This window comes from Maniola jurtina, chromosome 19 (assembly GCF_905333055.1).
Source record: "Maniola jurtina chromosome 19, ilManJurt1.1, whole genome shotgun sequence".
In the NCBI taxonomy this organism is placed as follows: domain Eukaryota; kingdom Metazoa; phylum Arthropoda; class Insecta; order Lepidoptera; family Nymphalidae; genus Maniola; species Maniola jurtina.
In genome coordinates this window covers 5,370,324-5,394,731 of record NC_060047.1, presented here as the reverse complement: position 1 = coordinate 5,394,731, position 24,408 = coordinate 5,370,324, and the positions used below count along the sequence as shown (strand labels likewise).

General features: G+C 36.3%; 2 protein-coding genes and 1 long non-coding RNA gene across 3 annotated transcripts; 1 reads left to right on the top strand and 2 right to left on the bottom strand.

Moving 5' to 3' along the window:
• Positions 1–966: 966 nt before the first annotated feature.
• Positions 967–11,961, bottom strand: LOC123874997 (ras-related protein Rab-1A). The gene is made up of 5 exons (XM_045920612.1): positions 11,764–11,961; positions 11,028–11,292; positions 7,181–7,312; positions 5,094–5,308; positions 967–4,631 (listed from the first exon to the last, which is right to left on the bottom strand). The coding sequence occupies exons 1-4, from the start codon at positions 11,775–11,777 to the stop codon at positions 5,108–5,110; spliced, it is 612 nt and encodes a 203-aa protein (XP_045776568.1). The 5' UTR covers positions 11,778–11,961; the 3' UTR covers positions 967–4,631; positions 5,094–5,107.
• Positions 11,962–12,993: 1,032 nt separating this feature from the next.
• On the top strand, positions 12,994–17,880 carry LOC123875002. The gene is made up of 3 exons (XR_006798055.1): positions 12,994–13,007; positions 15,655–15,660; positions 17,755–17,880. It is a non-coding gene; the product is annotated as an uncharacterized LOC123875002 (long non-coding RNA).
• Positions 13,125–22,039, bottom strand: LOC123874987. The gene is made up of 7 exons (XM_045920592.1): positions 21,767–22,039; positions 17,773–21,511; positions 16,309–16,500; positions 15,147–15,266; positions 14,400–14,657; positions 13,851–14,039; positions 13,125–13,339 (listed from the first exon to the last, which is right to left on the bottom strand). The coding sequence occupies exons 1-7, from the start codon at positions 21,892–21,894 to the stop codon at positions 13,262–13,264; spliced, it is 4,704 nt and encodes a 1,567-aa protein (XP_045776548.1). The 5' UTR covers positions 21,895–22,039; the 3' UTR covers positions 13,125–13,261.
• Between the last annotated feature and the right edge of the window lie 2,369 nt (positions 22,040–24,408).

Genomic DNA, 24,408 nt, shown 5'->3' with positions numbered 1-24,408 from the left:
ATAAAAGATTGAGAAGTTAGTTACAATACAGTGCCCAGCAGGAAATATTGTTCACGGTTTCGTGGGACGTTGACGAAACGTCACATACTCATAGGTATGAGTGACAGAGACAACGCTCTACGAAGGCGAAATCTATTTCTAAAGTTCGATGTAGAATGTTTACTGCCGGGCACTGTATTTTGGGTTTTTTTGGTACCTAGTAACTAGTATTCGTTCGCTTTTAATTAAAATTAATTTTGTAAATATGTAGGCCAACGAGCACTATTTTTAACCCCCGACCCAAAACAGGGGTGTTATAAGTTTGATGTGTGTATCTGTCTGTGGCATCGTAGCTCCTAAACTAATGAACCGATTTTAATTTAATTTTTTTATGTTTGAAAGGTAGTTTATATTTAGGTATTAGTAGAAAATTGGTTCAGCCGTTTGAAAGTTATCAGCTCTTTTCTAGTTACTGTAACCTTCACTTGTCGCGGGTGTTATAAATTTTTAATTTACACTTGTTGCTTTTTAGTCCTTTTTCTATACTCTACCTGCGCAGATGCGTCATCGCAGTTCACTTCTCAGCCGCCAAAAATATAGCATCGAGCTATATTTTCATAGTCGTATTCCTTCATTGCTGAGGGTCGTGACTCCTTTCTATTAATCACATAATGGCACGAGTTCTCTTGGGATAATAATTCCCAAGTCCTTCCGTAAGAGAACGAAATTTCGATTTTTAGTTATAATCAGATCTTAGTGATAATAACCGAGACCGACGGCTTAACGTGCTCTCCGAGGCACGGAGGAAACGAAAAGGCTAAATACGGACCTCCAAAGTCGGTCACCCATCCAGTTACCGAGTTGGGTCAACTTTGCTTAACAATCGCAATCGATTGATAGGCGTTGTCAGTTGTCACAACTAGGCCACACGTCAGCACTATAGCTTGTCCTATAAAAGTCAAAGCTGGGAATTTAAAATAAAACATCTTTAAATAGCATACTGTTTTAATTTCTAAGAAACCCTCAATACAGAATTACAGTGGGTTAGCGGATCGATTAAGTAAACTTAACATTCTTCACGTAATAGTACAAAAATAACATTACTTGAGTAAGTTACAATAATTAATATTATCGAAACAATAAAATAATTTATCATTGGGCTCGATGTTGTAAATAACAATAAAGCTTTTTAATTTCATAACATTGATTTATGTAAGTGAGAAACAAAGGCACTGGTTCTAAATTATTGTTAACTTATTAATTTCTTGTTTATCAAAAGGTCCCTTTAATGAGACAAAGTAAGGACATACAAAGAAATTATAGCATACTTATTCAGTTCAAATTTCTGTCCTCAATTTTTTCATTGGGGGGGATATAAACTGAAACTTACTTATATTGTTGTGTGAAAGTTTTGACGTGACAACGTCTTATAATTCGATAGAGCCGGCTGCACGCACGAAAAAACATGACTCATGCGGCGTTACCTCGCTCTGAGGCGTTCCATGTAAGGCTTGAAGTGCAAGCGAGAGCGCGGAACGAGCGACAAAGAAGCACAACCGGCCTTTGTTGTCACGTTCAACTATCGTCAGTAAACCGACTTTACAGACAACCAATTTTTAGTTCGGCTAGATCTATTGGTAGTTTCACATATTCATCAATAGCTGTGAGATTCTTGTTACTCATATCAGAATGGTTAGGTGTTTTCGTATTATGTTTGAAGAACAACAGTCCAACAGTCTTGTCCTCCAATTCAATTTATTTAGTCCCGCCTATTACTTATGAGTTGATAATTAAAATTGACAACTTCTGAACTTGAAACTTGGATAAAAATTAAGTGGTTTGAGCTTCCGCGAAATAGGCTGGTTAGTAAATAATGGGCGGCCGAGGCGTAAAGCAAAGCATTTTTCACTGCCAAACCATTATTGACTTTACTTACGTTAAAATAATATCGAAAATCAATTGACACTTTAGCCGGACTTGATTTTCGATACTATTTCAACGAGAGTAAAGCCTATAATGGTTTGGCACTAAAAATGACCTCCTCGTCAGCCTGTCCTAAACGTATATTTTCTTAGGTCATGAGTTTAGCATACATACAAGTTGTTATTTAAAACATCGAGCGATATTTTTTTTCTAATTCATCACGTCATCATCAAAGTGATAATATCATCAGTATATATTATTGAATATGTCTTTTAATTAATACTATGTTCCCGCTTGATTGTAATTGATGGCTATAAGTAAGTTTACTATACATATCTGTCTAATTTCACTAAGGCCAATTTGCTATATCTACAATTTTGTGTTAAAATATACAGTGTAAACTCTCTATAACGAATCCAAGGGGCCTTGAACATTTGCTTTCGTTAATGAAAAAGTATACCTACACACGGGTACGAGTTAAATATAAAGGTTATATACTTAAACGAAACTCAAACAATGTGTATGATATAGGGAGAATTTCGTTACAGAGTTTACACTGTATATGACGGTATTCGAAATAAGAAGTTCTAACACAAAATTTTGAACACAGCACAACCCCAGTACGCATTTACGATTGATAGATTGACAAATAACATTATATATACGGAATAACACCCAGTGCAGACGAAGTTATAAAAAAATTAGTACCTCGGTGACGTTTGGAACGAGGAAACGCAACGGAAGCTTCGACAAACAAAATTAGCCTACGCACGAAATGGACAACGATCAGACACGATAAGTTCCAATTACTTTACAAACACCAGCGGCTCACTTTCCCTTGTGTATTATAATTTATAATGCTGATCACACATTCGGGTGCTTTGACTTTGCTCACACTTAAGATAGAGTTAAAAAGAGATAGATTTATATAGAGTACATAACTCTATCTCGTTTTAACTGTGTCTTAAGTCTAAGGTCGCAATTACACTTGTAAGTTTTACTCACGTAAGTAGCTTACGTAATTAATTGACAACAAATTCACTAAGGTAAATGTACTTATGAGAGTGTTTACATTAGTTTTGTCGTAAGCTAATTATGGAAGCTACTTACACTTACAGGTGTAATCACGGCCAAAGCAAAGTCAAAATCTATAGAGCGGACTTTGACTTTGCTCTGACTTAAGATTCAGTTAAAACGAGACAGATGTTTGACTTTCACATAAATCTGTCTCTTTTTAACTCTTAAAGTCTGAGCAAAGTCAAAGTACACTATAGATTTCAGCCTCAGAATCAGCCAGCAACAGACAGTCTAGCTAGTGACACCGCGCCTTAAAATTGGACACTATTTACTTAGTAATTTAGTATTCACCTTAAATACCGATGATCACACAAGGTTCGTAACGCTAGATACAATAACACATAACATTTCGCATAAAACATCGCGCTCATGTCTAGCCCGCTTCTTACACATTCCAGGAGCTCAAGAAGTAAATAGGGGGAATTATATGATAAAAGTAGTCAAAATAGATGGAGTATGTTGATGATAATTTTATCAGTTTCTTTAGTCTGTGTAAACGAGTACATTAATCTATGATTCTGCGTAAGTCTATGACTTGTGTGTGTCATGGCGTCTTTGTCGGATTTTATAATTTGTAACACTAAAGATATTAAATAGAAATATGTAGTTATGATTTCAAGCTGTTATTATTTATTACGGTCTCCAACATTCCTCCGGAGCAGCATGAATAGAGTATTTACGTAATAGATCTTGATCATCATTTATGTGACTAAACTTGCCGTGGGCGCATTAGATTTTTTTTTTTCAATAACAGCATCATGAGACCCCACTTATGTAGATTTATGACAATCGCCAAAAAAAATAGTATGACATGTAGATAATGACAACTTGAAAAATGACCTTGCGCAGTGGGTACTCGATTTTGAGGTCCTTTTGCGGGTCCAAGGGATTTCTACCGCACGAGCGGACGCGATTGGTTGATCAGACAGCTTTTGTTTCCCGCGTTGCGTCAACTTTCCCAACACGCCTTTACATTGTATTTCTTACTATGTAATAATTACAATACCTACAGATTCCAGATGTTAACACACCTCTGTTTAGAGTAAAAGCAACTCTAGAGAGGTTCAACGTGTCTTAGGGCCGGCGCACATATGGCGGAGCGTAGCGCAGAGCAGAGCGTAGCGCAGAGGTTTTCTAATCTCGTGATACATTATGCGAATTTCTACCAGAGCGCGAGCACGCGCGTGACTGCACGAGTATCTGCACGGATGCACAATTGATTTTAAATATTATTTCAATGAGGACAATGTCGATAATATTTTGACTGCGAAAAATGCTCTGCGCTGCGCTCCGCCATGTGTGCGCCGGCCTAATTCAACCCTCCCAATTACTTCTCGGTCTCGCAGAATCCTATTTTGGAATTACAGCACGAAATTAACCTACGATACTCATTATATATAAATATGTATAAACATACACCCATCCATTTCACCTCGTTCTTCATTTAACTAACAATATATCGGACAGTAGCAACGTAAACGGAGTTAGCTTATGACGTAACTTTACGACGAGCTCGGGCTCGGCACTATAATATATATAATTTAACTTTATTTATAATAGGGATGCGATCGTGAATTTTTTTGTGGTAATTGCATTTTAATTGCCGGTTAGCGGCCGGCGTCCCGACCCCCGCGCTGTTGCCTGCCGCCAGCCTGTCGTTGGAAAGAGGAAAACTATTAAGTACATAATACATAGATAATATTTTCAGCATCAAATAAAAACGGTTGTCTCTTTCGCTTGCCTACTAAAAATCCAGTCAAGTGCGACTCTCGACGGTTCTATACTCGGGTATTTTTTCCAACATTTTAAGCCCAATACAAAGCCCTTTCATATGATATCCCACTTGGTATAGTTATCTTATTTTGAAAATTTAAACACATTTAAATTTTTTTTTTGTGATGTTACCACAAATTCACGGTTTTCGGATTTTTTCCTTTACTTGTGCTATAAGACTTACTACCTGCCAAATTTGATGATTCTAGGTCAACGGGAAGTACCCTATAGGTTTTCTTGACAGACACGTCAGACGGACAGACAGACAATAAAGTGATTCTGTAAGGGTTCTGTTTTTCCTTTCGAGGTACGGATCCCTAAAAATGAGTGTGTGTGCGTACCGTGTGCGTCGTGTTCAGCAGCAGGACGACTTGCCGGTGTCGATGGGGCGGCCCTGGTCAATCTTGACGGCCGGTCCGCCGGGCGCGGTGCCGGCGGACGGCGGCCCCACGCGCGCCTTGATCTCCGCCGCCATCGTCATGAAGGCCTGCTCCACATTAGTGGAGTTCTTCGCTGACGTCTCCAGGAACGGTATTCCCAGTTGCTCTGCGTATTGCTGTGGAATAAGTTTATTTTCCTTACATTCGCTCTACACAAGACCTCCACACCAAGAGAGCTCATGTATGAATTTGATCACCATCTTATGCACAATAGCAATAATAGTAAATAGTCAAGCAAAAAGGGACATATAATGAAAAAAAAAAATTAATTTCGAGTAGATTGAGTTTAAAAATTGAAGTTGTGTACTGAAACTGCTTTTGCAATTGCAGGACATAAACTATTTCAGAAAAAAAAAATTGGACCAAAATAAAGATGACAAAAGATTCCAATATTAAATCAACGAAAAACATTTGCAACCAATTCAGGTTCCTTTTCCTTTGACTACTCACATAAATTGAACAGAATAATTGATTTTAAAATGAGGCAGGAATTAATAATTACAAGTGTCAATTAAAAATTTATAACACCCCGACAAGTGAAGGTTACAGTAACTAGAAAAGAGCTGATAACTTTCAAACGGCTGAAGTGATTTTCTTGGATTATAGCTAAGAACACTCTCGATTAAGCCACCTTTCAAAAAAAAAAAACCAAATTAAAATCGGTTCATTAGTTTAAGAGCTACAATGCCACAGACAGATACACACGTCAAACTTATAACACCACTCTTTTTGGGTCGGGGGTTAAAAATAATAGCAAAAGGAGAGAGAAACGTGTGGCTACTCCTAGGCTATCTCCGTCGCACGCTTGCACCTACACAGCGGCAATGACGTCATGTCTTTTGTCGTTCATCTTATTTTGTCAACCACCAGATTTAAAGGCTCCCAAAACCATTTATTTTTTAAAAGAAAATTATTTTAGATTTTGTTTTGTTTGGACCTTTCCCCTACTTCCCACATAAACTGGAGGCCCAAGTTTAATTAAATGTATCATTAAAATACACAAGTCTACCCTTTTAATCAGCAGGTTGAAAAAAGAACCAAACCAGTGTAGAAACTAAACCTGAGAATCCCAAGATTTGAAACTTATTTGGTTTTATTGACTTATTTACTGTTAGACTTATTGTTTTTTCGTCAGATCGTTTACAAAGCTCACTAAGTTCAAGATCATGTTGGATAGATCAGCTTTGGCATACATCCAAAATGTATCAAACAAGATAAAATTGTTTCCATACAAGATCCAAAGATGCATTTAGTGAAAGTATGACGTTTACTTTACTGAAATGCCAAGAGAGGGCATTGTACTTTTTATCTTTCTTTTACTTGATATAGTATAACTATTTGGTTGAACTTCAATCTTTGCACTACAATATAAAACTTTGTTGTTTTGTCCTTCAATCGCGTCGCAAGAAAGGAATGCACGCACCAAAATGATTTTTAGCATTTTTTCGCTATTTTTTATTAAAAAAAAAGCCATGATCGTATCCACGCGGAAAAAGTCGCGGGTATCATCTGGTAATAAATACTTAAGGCCACCTGCGGAAAATAGAGGTACTAGGAATGTATAAATTAGAACATACTAGCTGATGCCCGCAGCTTCGCCCGCGTGGATTTAGGGTCTGAAATCCCGTGGGAAAGTTGTCACAAAGTTCCTCTATCGATTAAAAAAAAAATTACGCAAATCGGTTCAGAAATCTCGGAGATTTCGGTGTACATAGGAAGAAAAACACAACTCCCTTTTTGAAAGTCGGTTAAAAAAGTAGCCTATGTTACTCCCTGATCAATCCTCTACTTGTCTGTGAAAACCCCGTCAAAATCGGCCCAGCCGTTCCGAAGATTAGCCTTTTCAAACAGACAGACAGACAGACAAAAATTTTAAAAACGTGTGATTCAGTGTTGGTATCGTTCAAATAACCATATGAGCTTAATATGAGGTAGTTATTTCGAAATTACAGACAGACACTCCAATTTTATTTATTAGTATAGATTACCTTAGCTGTGGTATAGTCCACAACCTTCTTTGTTGTGAGATCACACTTGTTGCCCACGAGCAGCTTATTGACGTTGTCGCACGCGTAGCGGTCGATCTCCTCCAGCCACTGTTTTACGTTACTGAACGAGTCCTGAGGAACAAACAAATTATTCCTATTGTTAACAATTTATTTTTCAGAAAAACATTAAACTAGTTGAAACTCCACCAAGGAACCAAAAGCTTAATTTGCTCCTCAGGAGATGTAGACCTTACAATGTCTAATTGCAAGGTCATTGTAAGGTCTACACTCCTGAGGATGCTCCGGTGTCGGGGCGAAACGCGCGTCGAGTGGTGTTGGAATTTGTGTGGTGCTGCGTACCATACAGATTTCGTTGGTTTGGCGGATTATCGCAAATTAAGTTTTTGGTTCCTTGTATATCATGGACTTCCGCAAAATAACGCCTGTTTCTATAATACATTTGAAACTCCACCAAATCGTATAAAGCAATTTGACGGTTGCCCTCCTGGCTTCCGTTTTCCCCGCTAGCTATAATATTGGTACCTTCAAAATAAGAGTGAATAAGCACCTTGTAGGCAGGTACACTTTATCTTAGGCTGCATCATCTCCCACTGTTTTGGTGGGATTGCAGTCAAGCGCACAACCCTTAGTAATCACAACATAAAGGGAGACACAATAGTGCGACGCCTTCGATCTCGTGGTAAATGACTACGACGACCATTCAACATGATCCCTTACTACGTAGGTCAGTTCGGGTCGTTCCTTAGTCCCGTTCTTAATGCACGATTGCTATGTCCAGGCAGCTTCGTCGAATCTCTGTATGTAATATCATATCCTTAAACTGCGCCTTGATATTTGAGGTGTGTTTAAAAGTTAATTAAAATTGAAACTATAGTAAAAACTACTATTGACATGCTCCCACTAGCTATCATTACACATTCACCTAATTAACTTTTCTGATCAGCATAAGTTTCGAAATATACTAAAACAGCACACTAACAAATTGGGATATCAAGATAATAAAATGTTTAATCATATTATGATAACCATGATAGCCTAATTAACATATTATACGTAAAATAATGTAAATCTGTATATGCAAATTAGGGTATCAGGAGAAACCGATATATCAAAATACATTAAGAGAGGACTTCCAATATTTGAGAGAATTTTAAAGCTAAAGCAAAGCTGGGGCTATCAGTTAGTGTTTCATGTGATTCATCAACCTCAAGGACCCCATATACGGTATATACGGTATGTTTCGTCGCTTCGATCAATTTTTTGAAAATCGTGACGCGCTTCGCGTACGAGACCATTGGTTGTTGGATTCGATCATTTACTTGTTTGAAACGAACGATACTTATTATAGTATATATGGTATACTTTATGGAACTTATAACTTTACTTGATGGTAATCTTTGTTTTGTTTGCCTTATAGGCATTCTTTATCTTGATCAAAATAATAATGATCTTAGGTAAGTACATAGCACGAGCGTTTCGTTGTAGTGTAAGTATGTGACGTGCTATTCAAAGAAATACATACAGAATGAAAAATAAATGAAACAAAACTCGAACCATAGATAGCAAAGAACCATACTAAATATTCAAGATTGCATGATTTTAGATGCAATCTGTGATGTAGTCTATGATTAATTGTTAACAATACACATACACTATCGATTCGTCATTTCGATCAGTCTGAAAGGAAAGATCCTCAAGCCATCTATAGTACCCTATATAGGCGCCTTCAGGTTAGTAAACTCGATTTAACAGCTAATTTGGCAAGAAGCCAAGTAAACCAGTCAAATGTTAAATACTGCCCCTAAGATGAATTTAATAACTCAATAAAGTGTACTGTAATTTTATTAGTAATTATAGCAACAACATTAACACCTGTCTCGACAAGTGCCAAGGTTACATAGTGCAAGATAATATTTAGTTTTCACTTTCAAAATTTTGTCTAATATACAAAAATTGATTCTATCGAGTAAGGTCTTATTAAGACATGATAACATAATGGTTAAGACATCCACCTCCTATTAGGCAGGTCGGGGATTCCATCCCGGGCAAGCACCTCTATAAAATCATCATCATCACCAATAGGTGGTGTGCAAACCATTCCAAAAAAAGGCATTGCAAAGCTACTATATACATAAATATTTCTTCTTTTCCTTTGGATTAAACACATTTTTTTCACCTTGGATTACACAGAATATATATTATAATATATTAAAGCTGTTACTCTTTATTTATTGAAAAGTTAACTTGCCTAAAATATACAAAAATATTGCTCCTAGTTTAAAAAGTTACTGGAACTAGATTTTATACCAAAGTTCATAAGAAACTTAGAGTAAACCATGTATTATGTTATGCAGTATAGAGCACTATGTTTTTCAAAGTCTTTTCAATTACAGGAATAAGGCAAACCAAGTAAAAAATATTAGTTATTACGTATTATTATCACTACACATATCAAAATTCACAAAAATGTATTTAAGTTATCGTAATATTATTATACCAGAAATGTATATTCGTTTCTGTATGTAATGCAAACAACCTTGAATTGTCAACACCAGTAATAAAACACAAAAAATTCAAATTCTGGTGCAAAACAATCCATAATAGTATTGTAAAGATGAAAATCTGTGTGTATCTGTAACCATTTCAAAGCCCATCTTAGTAACAAACTTTGACAAAATTTCGTACAGTTAGCTTGTATTCCGGAGATGGACATAAGTCTACTTTTTATCCTGAAAAATCAAAAAATCCAACTAGATTTTTTTAGACCGAAACCCACATGGATGAGGTCATGGGCATCATCTATTTAGTAGATAGTTTGCATCCCAAGACCATAGGCTACTCTTTATCCTAGAAAAATTTTCATCTTGTGCCATGTGGGTGCTAGAATTATTTATTATTAAGTACTTATTAAAATCTACTACTAACCCATTACTAACCTAAGTTTGTTTATACTTGTTGATGTACGCACAAGATGAATAAACTAATTTTCTTTCTTCTTTCTTTCTTTCATTCAAAAATCAAATCAATTCTGTATGTAAACAAAGAGGTGACTAGTGAACATCATGTAGTACCTATATCATAATGTGGAGGTTTCTTTTGTTGCATTACTTTACATCTATTCAATTTAAAATTAATTAAGTTGTTTAAAGTTTAATTGTAATTATAATCAATTATGACATCCACTTTATTTAAAATTTTATAATTATGAAATTTAATTGTTTGTTAGTAATTATAAGTAGAAGTAATTATAAAATATCCTAAAGAGGTATCATATTATAGATAAGTAAATAAATGGTTTCCGCGACTTCATCTGTGTGGATATAGGTTTTTAAAAATCCAGCAGGAACTATTTGATTTTCTGAGATAAAAAGTAGCATATTGTACAAAAATTGTTTGGTGTACAGTAAAGAATATTTTACTTTTTACTTTTACTTTGTGTCAATTCAAGGTATAAGCTATCTCCATTCCAAATTTCATCCAAATTGATTCAGTCATTGTAGTGTGAAGGTGAATAAGATCATAACTAATAAGATTTAATGAAGGCTATGTACCACTACATTGACACCTGCCTACATTGTCAGTGTGGGTTTAGGTTTTTATAAATACCATGGGAACTCTGATTTTTTTTTATCATAAAAAGAAGTCTGTTCCCATCTCCGGGATGCAAGATATGTCTGTATTTTTCATCAAAATCCAAGGCCAAGTGGATGGACTGTAAAAGGGTAAAAGACAGAAAGGCAGACACACTTTCACATTTATAATATTAGTATGGATTTTCTTTGTAGAAAAAAATATTACTTTTGAAGTACTTAAAAAAGGAAAGTACCTGATCTGTGCAATCATAAACAATGATGATTCCATGTGCTCCTCTGTAATAAGATGAAGTGATTGTTCTGAACCTCTCTTGCCCCGCTGTGTCCCATATTTGTAACTTTATTGTCTTTCCATCTAAGTCTAAAGTTCTAATTTTAAAGTCCACTCCAATTGTACTGATATAGCTTTCTGTGTAGGTGTCGTCGGCAAATCTGAGCAGGAGACAAGACTTTCCCACACCTGAGTCTCCAATCAAGAGGAGTTTAAACAAGTAGTCGCTGGAAACAATCACAAATATGTTAAAGCACCTGATTCATTTACGCGTGTGTAAGGACAATCATCAATATATATACTACGGAATGATAAACACGCAAATCTGTGACCTCAGGAGGGAGGCGTATCTTTGTCTTTCTAAACAAAGAAGACAAAGTGAAACCAGCTCTTTGATGGACCTTAGCATTACACTTTTTTATCATACGGGCGGAAGCGTAAAGCAAGAGCGAAGAGATCAGTCGAACACATTCACACAAATTTCGTGATTACGTTTCGATTTCGTTGGTACTATAAACGTAATGAGTCACCACAATTTTTTTGTACAAACAATTAATAGTCAAAATCTGTTATGTCTTGAGTTTTTCATTATGGGATAGCACTTTAGAAAGACAGATGTTAAGAATTGATAAATGAACATGCTAAAATTGAAATGAAATTCAGCCCATCCTTGTTTGTTATAAGCAAAAGATACTTACTATTCTGGATTCATTTTGTACTATAAATGTGTTCGAAACAAAATGATTGCGTAGTAGATTATAACGAAATGGAATGAGTTCTCTTTGTTTCAATTTTATTGCAGCGCAAAACACAAAAAATTATAATATTATACGTAGATTAATGGCCGCCGACACTGCTGAAACACCCACACTGACGTAAGTCAAAAATTCACTTTATGGCAGGAGTGCCACTTGGCAAAAAGCAAAAATAAATAACGTTCGAAAAGATAACATTGTGAATAATTTATAAGTTACAGTGGTAACGGGTAAGATAAGTATTGTATAGTGGCGAGGGTTTTCAAATGAACAAACTTTCTAATGTTTAGGGGTGGATATGAATATGTTTAAATGTTTTCAGTAACCATACATATATACGTAGATCGTAGATTTTTAAAATTGAACTTTGTGTGCATTTTTTCTGGTTAATAAAATGGCAGGAATACCCTACAGTTAAACACAGTAGGTTAAACACAATACTTATTTTTAAAGTTACCCGTTGCCACTGAAAATTACTATTTTGTATTATAGGAACACGACAGGTTGAGATGGCAATTGGGGTATGAGGCGGGGGGACACCCCGCACTCACTCGAAGTGGTGTAGCACGGGGACTGTGCGGGTGTGCAGACTATACCTTGTTATACACTTATTTTATTTTTGACTATTAGTATTTTGAGACTATAGATTTGACTATATCCTACTTCTATGGACCATTGAAATATTGGTAAAAAACCAGGGTTGGTGACCGATGAAGCAAAAAGGTGGGACACAGGAACTCATCCCTAATTAACCTTTAGGGACCTTTAATAGACCTTTGTAGGGACACAATGTAATACGATGCTTGGACCTGACTAAGCGGATAACCGCGGCCGCCGTAGAATTTCATTTTTATTCCATATTTTATGAATTTTGTACTCATTGACATCATTGCCAAGCGCGCTCCAACCTAGGTCTCATCATTGCTCTGCATCTCAGACATGATTGTCGCCAAGCTCAAACTTATCTCACTAAACATCCTAGAAAATTGGATACTCTCAAATTCTTGAAAAGGCTGTCTGCCTATTTCATGGGATGTGTAGCATAGCATAGTTGTAACAGTGCATATCAACCATAATGCTGGTAAGCAAGCCGTACGTAACTGGTGGATGATGATCCATATCAACACTCGTGGAAGATCTGGTATCAGATATGGTTAGTGAATAGCTCACAGTTATAATATTATCTTGTCGAATTGGTCTCGTCGCTAGTAACTTGGTAGCTGGTAGATTTTAAGACTTGACCAATCTTGACCATTCAACTTTCCATTGATCTCCAAGGCTAACCAAAATTTAAAATAAAATTATTAACCCATTTAAATTCTTTTATTAGGTACTCATACTATAAACAATGTAAACTATAAAATTAATGTTAGTGATAAAGTAATACGTACGTAACTATAATATTATAATAGTGCATAATCTACATAAATCAGGTAGAAAGTTAAAGAATCATTTCTTGCAGTATACAAAGCGGTATTTTCCATATGTACAAACTTCTATCCTTGTAGCCTGCAATAATCTGTAACAAAAATAATTATAAAAATTAATTAATTGATGTAATATTATAAATGCGAAAGGTCTGTCTGTATGATACGTTTTTATTCCAGTTCTGTTTAAGGTGCATGACACGGGTCTGCCCGCGAAATTCAAATTTAATTTGGGTTTTCGCCATTATTTTGTAAACTAATACCACAAAGTAGGCTTATGGCACTTTAATTACGCCAATGGCAGTATCATCCTCACAGGTTTATATAAAATTCTTTACTGGAAAGGGTCCAGTTTAAGAAATTAGTTAAAGTATCGACTAATTTGTGAGTAACTCACGTGAAACTCATTATTTTGACTAATTTCTCAAACTGAACACTTTCAAGTAAAGATTTTTATATAATCCTGTGAAGCTGATACTGCCATTGTCGGAATTAGAATGCCATAAGCCTACTTTGTCGTATTAGTTTCCAAATTGCGAAAAACCAAATTAAATTTGAATTTCGCGGGCAGACCCGTCGCATAATAAACAACAAGCACAGTACCTTGCTGCCGACTACAGCCAGCGAGAGCAGCATGAGGCTGGGCCCGCGGATCTGCGCGAAGGGCTGGCTCTCGCCCTCGCGGTACACGTACACGCAGCCGTCGTAGCAGCCCGCGAACAGCAGCCCGCCCGTCGCGCGCAGGCACACCGCACCCTTGCCGCCCGAGTGCGTGCCAAAGTGACTGCCGCTCTGCGTGAATACACGATAATAATAATAAATCATATGTGCTATTCCACATGATGATAACCTAGTGAAAGCAGAAAAGGAAAAATTATTTATCGAAATACTTGGACCTGGCTCACTAGATTATCGATATGTGGAGTGTTGACTCAGCGATTATTGTACCGATAGTTGTATCAGTCCATGTCTTATTACGAATAGTTTCAACCATCTTAAGAAACTATCGCTTAACTGTAGGATCAAGCGTAAGATAAAGAAGCCTACTGCAAGCACAAGCTTTACGCTTAGTTGGAGGGGAAATAGGAATATCAGTCATCATGATAAACTAGGCAAATATTCTTTTTAAAAATAAAGAAAAATTAAACTTACAGCATAATCGAACACGTGTATCTGATGGCTGCTGGTCCCACAGTACACTTTGCCGTCTTCGTAAAGCAGTGAGTAAACGGTCATCTTAGGCCCGACCAATGTCCGCAGCAAGAGTCCAGTTTGGGCATCCTTTATAGTTACATTCTCAGACCGCGCTGCCACGAGGAGGACCTTGCGAGGGCCCTCCTTCATTGCGCGAAGCGCTAGGATGGACTGGTCCGAGAACTTCACTGAGCTAACTGGTATTAGCATGTTATTCTGAAAAAATTTTTTATGAATAACACTACGTTTGTGTTTTGGGTAGAATATTGAGGCAAAACATGCAGATAGAAATTATTGTATCTATTATTGTCCTCTAAAAGAGGTTTGTTCCTAATTATTTTAATGTTTTTCAATTTTTTTAGAACTATCCATATTTTCATACTATATTATAAATGCGAAAGTGTGTCTGTCTGTCGGTCTGTCTGTCTGCTAGCTTTTCGCAGCCCAAAAGTTTAACCGATTTTGACGAAATTTGGTACAGAGTTAGGGAATGGACATAGGCTACTTTTTATCCTGGAAAATTAAAGACTTCCCACAGGATTCTTAAAGTCCCATCTGTTTAACCGATTCATATGATATAAAGGTAGGTTATTTCCCAGAAATTGACATGGGTAACTTTTTATCCCGGAAAAACAAATAAGTAGTTCCAACAGGATTTATATAAACCTAAATCCACGCGGACATCATCTGGTTTGCTATACATACCTTACACTCAAACTGTAAGACAAATCCAGTCCTCGTACCAACAAACACTGTGTCCCAAGCACGGTCCATAGTTTGGATTGGACTTAACACATTGCACTCTGGCCCCTTTTCTAAACCAGTCTGAAACATTATCGATTAATAAAAAAACCGGAAAAGGGTGAGTCAACCTTGCGCACCAAGGGTTCCGTACTCAGGTATTTTTTCAACATTTTGCACAATACATAAAAAACTATTATGCATAAAAATAAATAAAAATCTGTTTTAGAATGTACAGGTAAAGCCTTTTTATTTGATACCCTACTTGGTATAGTTATCTTACTTTGAAAAGTGAAAATATTGATTATTTTTTGATGAACACATTTTAATTTTTTTTTGTGATGTAACCACAAAATCATGGTTTTCGGATTTTTTCCTCTACTTCTGCTATAAGACCTACCTACCAAATTTTAGATTTTTTTGACAGACACGATAGATGGAGAGACAGACTGACAACAAATGATCCTATAAGAGTTCTGTTTTTCCTTTTGAGGCACGAAACACAAAAAACTGCCCAAGTACAAGTCAAACTCGCCCACCGAAGGTTCCGTACCTTGGAAAGACCCATATAAAGAGTTATTTGGCTAAATTAACCTACTAAGTCAACAAAGCCCTTGTTAAAGTGAAAACTTCTTTAGACGCGTTGGGCGGTTTTTGAGATACGTAAAAACTTCAAGGTCACATCACCCACATGAATAGAATGGAGTAGAAAGATTTATTCTTCAAATAAACTTACAAGGGCTTTTGGAAAATCCCATTTACCACTGGTTCATGCACACCAAGCTCCATTAACATGCTAATGTTAATAGGTTTCACAAAACATGAGATATAACTACAAACGCATGATTTTTGGATTTTTCCTTTAATTTACTTTAAGACCTTGTTTTTTGTCTTTGTTAGTCTAAGGCTGAGATCTATAGAGTGTACTTTGACTTTGCTCAGACTTAAGATTTAGTTAAAAAGAGACAGATTTATGTCAGCGATATAACTCTTGTCTAGTTTTAACAGTGTCTTAAATCTGAGCAAAGTCTAAGTACATTCTATAGATTTCAGCCTAGATCCACAGGAAGCACCTTATAGCTTTTCATTTATCTGCGAAGAAATGTAAGAAAATAAGTTATCAAACCTCCAAATCGTAATAGCGTATCCTAGAGTCCAAAGAACCAGTGTACACAGTGGTCCCATATTTCTCTTTCACAATGGTCAGGCACGTCACAGCCAAATTTGATCCCCGTAGGGTCGTCAACAGATGGCCGTCATTGTTGAAGTAGTAGACATTGCCGTCTAAGCATGCAGCTAGGAAGTTGTTTTCTACACACTGAAAATAATTATTGAGATTTTTCAGAAATACAACCAGTTATCTTACAAAAATATAAAAAACGGGCAAGTGCGAGTCGGACCCGCGCACTGAGGGTTCCGTACTCAGGTATTTTTTCCAATATTTTGCATGATAAATCAAAAACTATCATACATAAAAATCTGTTTTAGAATGTATTCGTAAAGCCGTTTCATATGATACCTCACTTGGTATAGTTATCTTACTTTGAAAATAGAAACACATTTTAATATTTTTTTAATGATGAAACCACAAATTCGCAGTTTTCAGATTTATTCCTGTACTTGTGCTATAAGACCTACGTACCTGCCAAATTTCATGATTCTAGGTCAGCGGGAAGTACCCTATAGATTTCTTGACAGACAGACAGACAGACAAGAAAGTGATCCTATAAGGGTTCCATTTTTCCTTTTGAGGTATGGAATACTAAGAAATATATTTAAATAAAAATTATACTTATTTTAATTTGGTATTTAAGTGTAGTTATTAAAATACAGGGTGTATTTTAATAACTGGCTGAACAAACTGACCTAAGACCCAAAAACAGAAGATGATGTCCAGAACTTCATCAATGCCTATATTATCCGTCTCCTAAATGTAAGCTCCTCCTTACCAAAACATAAAAACAGACGGGCTGTGAAAAGTTAACAGACAGAACATTTTCGTCGTTTATAATATTGGTAAGGATTGCTTATCTTTCAATACTTTTGTGAAACTTTAAAACCTTAATTATGAAGGCTGTATAGAGTACTAGAGGATGCCCACGACTTCGTCCGCGTGGATTTAGGTTCTTAAAGATCCTGTGAGATCTGTTTAATTTTCTGGGATAAAAAGTTGGCTATGTCAATTACAGGGACTAAGCTAACTTGGTACCAAATTTCATGCAAATCGGTTAAGCGGACGGGTCTTTAGGAATCCCGTGGGAACGCTTTGCTTTTCTGGGATAAAAAGTAGACTATGTCCGACGTTCGTCCCCAGGCCCTAAACTGTTGGGCCGTAAAAAGGTAGCAGACAGACAGACACTTTCGCATTTATAATATTAGTATGGATTAGTATGGATAGTACGCAACAGGTCGAGATGGCAATCTACTTACTTCTATACTAGCTCATTCCCGCGGCTTCGTCCGTCTGGACGACGAAATTTCAAAACCCTTATTTTATCCACCTCCAATAGTTTGAGCTTTGCATTGATCCATCAGTCAGTCAGTCAGTCAGCTATTCTGTTTATATATTTAGAGATGAATGGTAATTTACCTCTAATGCAAGAACTGCATCAGCGTTTCCATTGACGACAACTGAGTCACGGCGTAAGTTTTCATCTGCCGAGTAATCATACATCTTGCACTCGCCAGCCTGCCCCACTAACGGTGGAGCTGCATCTTCCACTGACGACTGACTGTTGTCCAATATGATCTCTTCACAGATTGGCACCGTTACCTCAGTCGCCTCTTCTTTGTCTTCCAAAGATTTCACTTCACAGTTATCACCAACAACAATATCTTCAGACACATCCAACATATCGAATTGGATGTCATTGTCTACAGATTCTTCAACAATATTCACATCCTGTTCATATACAATATTCGGATTAGTATCTGTATTGGAATCAAGAACTATGCCTTTCTGATTTATGTCAGTTATATCATCTTCAAACACAATTCTTCCTACAACAGGTTCTGGTGTCTCCGATTTTATTCGTTTTAGATATGGAGTAATATCTATCCTTTCTACAATCACACAACATTCTTTTATTATGCAATCAGTAGTATTTGAAAGTTTAACTACTTTACTTTTAGATGTAACTTTTTTCTTAGATGTTTTTGTCTTTTTCTTTTTACTTTTTGTATTCACTTGTGGCATTTCCAAGTCATCTAACGATATTATATCCTCTAGTGGCCTGTCATCTGTAATGATTTGCTCTATCAAAGATATATTCGGAGATTTAGCTTTCGTTTTTTTTCTTTTTCGTGCTATTATAGGACTTTGTAAATGGGACTTCTCTTGAACTTTGCTTCGACGAATTCGTTTGGATTTGTTTGATATTTCACCTTCATGTTCTTGAACAGATTCCATTGCTATTTGTTCCAGTTCTTCAACAGGTATGTTTGCAAAGTCATTGACAATTGCATCTTCAGATATTACATTATCTGGTGCTTCGTTTTCTCCTTCTCCATCGTATGGACTTACATTTAACACTGTCATGCCCAATGTTTGCCCAATACTTGAATTGGTTCCAGAATTTTTGTTTTCAATTGAGCTGTATAGTTTAAATTTTTCTTGTAATAAAACCTGTATTTCTAAATCGATTTCTTTCATTCTTTCAAATGCATCACATGATTTGTTGCCAGTCCTATCTGGAACATTTAAATCTGTCTGTGCAGATCTAGTAACACACTTTTTTTTGGCTTGGCATGATTGCGTGCCACACTTTGATGGTGGTGTTTGAGTGTGTTTTGTATGCACTTTTCTTATGACCTGAACAGCAACATGCCTTTTTAACAACTGCTTACATAAAGGCCCCTTATGTTTATTTATTTTCATCATTTCAATTTTTGGAGTAGAACTTGGAGTTGGTGCAGTATTTCTATGTGATTGATGAACATTCGATTTTTTTGGTAGTTCATTAAACATATCTATGGGCTTTAGGGTTGTTTTTGTTTCTGATTTGATTGGTGTGTCACCAATAATATTCATAATGTTGTTTTCTGTGGGACTTGTGAGATGAACTGAAGATGTTGAATCCTTTCTTTTAGTTCTACTGTCTTTTTCAGTCTTTCTTGGTGTTTCTTTTCTTTTGACATGTTTTTCTGTGCAGTTTTTGTCATTTGAGCTAACTGTCTTATTGTCTTTTACCGGTTTGCTGTCTTCCTTTGAGAAAAATAAATTGAATATTGATTTGGAAGTCTCACACTTATCTGAAGTCTTAGATGCACAATCATTTACATTTATTATAATATTTTTATTAAGAATTTGTTTACTTTGCTCAGATGTAGAAGATTCTGATTTTTTACGTTTTTCTTTACGATGCGATGGCCTTTGGTCAATTGAACGTTTTCGGGAATTGGATGAAGTGGATTTAAGATTACTTGAAAGATCTGACTTATCAGTTTCTTTAGAAATCTCTTTAGACTCAGATTCGTACTTCTTGCTTGTATTCTCATTATCATGGCTGATATTATTTTCATTCTTTTCTTGTAAAGGCAGGCAGTTAGGAGAGCTTAAGGGTTCTTGTTTAAATGGTAAAAGAATATCTTTTGTCTCTTCCTTTATAGGCATACTAATGGGTAATGATAGTCTCAAAGGTGATTTAGCCATATCATGTAATTGAGTATCAATATCCTTATTAATGTTTTTTAAATTTTTCTCTGGTGATAATGGTTCTGATTTAAAAGTGTTCATGTCATCGTTATTGTACTGATTTTGCTCTTGTTTTGGACTTGATATGTCATCACGTTCAATAAAATCATGATCTACTGCGACATGATACTGCTTATCTAATTCTGCAAAAGGGTCTTCATCCTCTGAAAAGTGCTCTGCATTGGAATCAAATAAGTCACGTGGAACCTCTGATCTATTTGTGTCTTTATTAGGTATTTCTTCTATTTCTCTTCCATAAAATGCAGTCTCAGAGACTGAGCTGTCTTGCATGTAACTAAAACTTTTTGTTCTCTGCCTTCGTTCAAAAAGAGGCTTAGGGTCTGAATAATGTGACATCCTATCTTCACAATCATAATTATTAATGGTAGGTTCAACACTTTTAGATCTCTGGTAATCTGCCTCTGAAATATTATGTTCCATAGAGTAATTATCTTCACTGGAAAAGTCTTCTTGACTAAAGTTATTATTTGGATAGTGATAGTAATTTTGATGTTCATCGTGAGAATCAGTAGCAATATTGTCGTCTCCCATATTATAATTTTGTTCATATTCATTAAGCTGTAAAACCTTAGTGATTTCAGCCATTACAAATGGCTTAATATCTTCCAAGAAAACTGTATCTTGTGGGTCTAGCATACATTGCATCTGTTTCATAAATGTGTCTTCATAAATAGTATTATCATCATTTTCAATGAATTCAGTGCTTGATCTACAGAGAGACTTCTCAGCGGCAGATCTTAGATGTCTATTGAAGCTGTTTTGTGATTCTGTTATCAGGCTATTTATAGCATATTCAAATTTAGTTGATGAATTGGGATTGTCCATAAGTTTGTGAATTTTTTCTTTGTCCATTTTGAACAACTGATGCACAATTTTGCTCTTTATTTTTGCACAATTTGATTTATTAGTAACACGCTGCCTTTGATGTCTTTTGCGTATTGGTTGCTCATTTTCATAATTTTGAAAGTTATCCCTTGTTTCTAAATTTTGATCATCTGTAGGTGTTTTGTCCTGACAGTCCTCAAAGTTGTCAGTAGCAAGCTGTGGGTCACTACGGTTTTGCAATTTTTTTCGTACTATGTCAACTGTATCATCTACTGACCTACTAAATGTATTAGAACTATCAATAACAGATGTAGGATTGCAGCCATAATGATCAGACGAAGGTGGTCTATGGCCAGTATATTCTATAGAAGCTGCGGATGGTTTGTTTGCGTTGTCTCTGTATATGTGTCGACCTTTTCCAGCAGGTGTATGTAATGGGTGATCTGGTTGCCATGGTGATATTAAAGGTGGTGGTCTATTGTAGACTTCTCTTGTTTGGGGGATATGTCTATGATCTATATCTCCCATACTATTGACATGAAAGTTATCAGCAGGTTGCTCATAATAATTGGATGGTTCTTTAGATGTGTTTCTGTTATCATCATTTTTTGGCCTAGTCCATTGAAGCAGAGATGGAATAGGTGGTCTTTCCCCTTGTTGATGTTGTCTCTGATAAGCATTGCCTCTGTATATATTATACCTATCTGGATGATTTGATGGTGTTCGATCGGAATTTTCAGAGCGACTAACAAATCGTACTGGCCTTGAATTACCGAATGGTGGCGGGAATCTGAAAACATTTGATTAAACTAAAATAAACTTAAGTAAAATTGTGATTACACGTAAAACTCGATTCTTTTATCAAATTTGTTCACAAAAGATCAAATATTTAATAGGTAGTCATTGTATAAAATGTGTAATATTATGTGACAGCAAAATTATTGTCTGTTTTGACATTTGAGGCGGACCGCCGATTAGGGCTATTGCGCGAGACTTGAGACATTTTGTTGTTTACTTAAACATTTATCTAAATTTGGGCATGTACCTCGGTCCGTCCAGTAATCCATAGCTTCTTGGGGGCCTGAAATGAGGATTGCCGCCAAGCCTATGTCTGAAATGTCGCGGAATTTCATTACGCCATCCGCCAACATTTCCCGAGTGACCGCGCCGCATCTTGCTACGGTTGTCGATTACTTCATGTTTTTAAACAAATAAATCTTAGCACAAAAAACTCTATTAATGCAATTTAGTGATGTTTTTAGTAAATCCGTTTCGTTTCAACAAAACAAACACACAACACCACAAAGTCACAAACAAAACACCCCCCTAGTGGTTTTTTTTTCTCCCCCGTCTGGCTTTACACAGATTAGCCAATGTCAAGTTTGTAGTTATTTACAAGTTAGGGAAACTATATGTATAAGTATGGACTTCGACTGTGCCGGCGCCCGCCGACATACACGCGGCGCCTCTTTAGAGCGCTTCCCAGTCAGTTCCACCACCAATAAACACCAGCAGAACACAAAAACCGGCTACTTCTAACAAAAAACACTCCAAAAAGGCACAACACGCGCGCCAGCAAACGCCACCACAGACGAAGTCCCCCGTAGTAGTTAGGGAGGAATATTCTGATTATCCGATACAATACAAGTAAATACGAGTAAGTACTCGATACTTTTGTTTCGATACCAAAATACCGAGTTATTTTAGCATCGAACCAATCTTGCGATACTTACTCGGTATCAAAGCGACAGCACATACTAAACTTGGTATCGAATCGAATCAGTCAGTCGAATGTTAGGTATTTAACAATTAGGTACTGAACACGTCTTATTGATCAAAAAAGCCCTATTTTGGTTCTGTGCTAAAGTTATATTACAATTTCTCACTCGCACGCAGGATTGTGCGCCTAGGCCCTAGATAAACAGAAAAGATTTTTTCTCTGCCCACGGTCGCACGCCGGTGCTGGCAGCGGAGTGAGCCACCATATTATCAATTTGTCATTATATATACCAGTTTGTTTGCCATGGCAAGTGGCCGGCCGGGCCTCTATTATTGCAAAAAAGGATTTCATTATTTATTTTCACACTATTTGATGCCCACGACTTAGTTTACATGGATTTAGGTTTTAAAAATCCTGTGAGAACTCACTGATTTGTTGGGATCTATATTGTAATCTATGTCAAGTTTTTAACTATACCCATCAAAAAAAATCGCGTCAATCCGTTGCTCCGTTGCAATTTTATTGAAGGACAAACCAGAAAACAAGCACAAAGTTTTTCTTATGCAAAATTAAGAAACATTTCAGTCTGTAGTCATTTTCAAAAGAAATGTTTCTTTAAATACTTTCTCGATATAGTCTGAAAATTCTTAAATATTCGATCAGAATCGATTAGGATTTTAAGCTTAATCAATTAATCGATTAGTAAAATAATCGAATCGGCACATCATTAACATTATTTTGTATATACTGTAGATCGCTCCGACGGCTACAGTGCGACAAGGATCTTTTGGCACTTGAATGCCATTTGTCAATGGCATTCAAGTGCCAAAAGATCCTTGTAGTGGGGGGCGTAGTTGTAGAACAAAAGCTTCCAGCAAATAAAATCTTCTCAATTTTAGAGAATATTTTAAAAATGTCAATATTAAAAACCGAGTAAGTTTTATCTAATTTTAACTGAATGGGAAATCGGGAAAACCATCCTTGTTTTTAAAGTGAGAATGAATAATAAAAACCATTAATAGGCCATAGACTTGCAACTTATCATGTTTACCTGCTGAAATATTATATTTACCGAGTGCTAAATATAGTTGGATGCAGACACATGCTTTACCTATCTATTAACAGTACATCGTGATGTTAATTATATGGAAAGACTCTAGTATTTAAAAAAATAGTGAATTTCAGATTCATTACTTAGCAACACCATATACTAGGGGACAGCGTGACACTTCACAAGATGGCGGCGTTAGTGGCACTTTTTACTGGCGTCTGTGGTTAGATCCACAGACTAATACCTAACATATAGGATAGTTAGATCCGAATTTGGCCACGGCCAACACACCATCACGGCCATAGAGATAGTATATAATCCTTCATCCAAGATCACGGCCAAGATCCTTGTCGCACTGTATAGGTTTTTTTTTGGACTTTGTCTGTGTTGGCGTATGCTGGGGCGCGTGTTGTGCCTTTTTGGAGTGTTTTTTTGTGAGAAGTGGCCGGTTTTTGTGTTCTGCTGGTGTTTATTGTTGTTGGAACCATAGACTTACGAATTTTTCGCTACGGTTGGAACTGACTGAGAAGCGCTCTAGGGCGCTGCCGGCGCCCGCCGCGCGTATGTCGGCGGGCGCCGGCACGGACGAAGTGCATACGTGGTCCATACTTATACATATAGTTTCCCTAACTTTTAATTAACTACAAACTTGACATTCGCTAATCAGTGTAAAGACCATGGACCTATTATACTATAGCTTTATGGTAAAGACAGACGAGAGAAAAAAAAAATGTTTTTTTTTTCTCTCGTCTCTTTATATTTTGGTCTTGATTTTGGTTTGACATTTGAATGAGGTTTTTAGTTTACAATCTTTTTACAATTTACATTATTTTTGTTGGTTTAAGGTAGAGTGCGTCATGTAGGTATTAATTTGAATTTTGAACAAAAGTTTCTTAGTTACCTTTTAGTTACATAA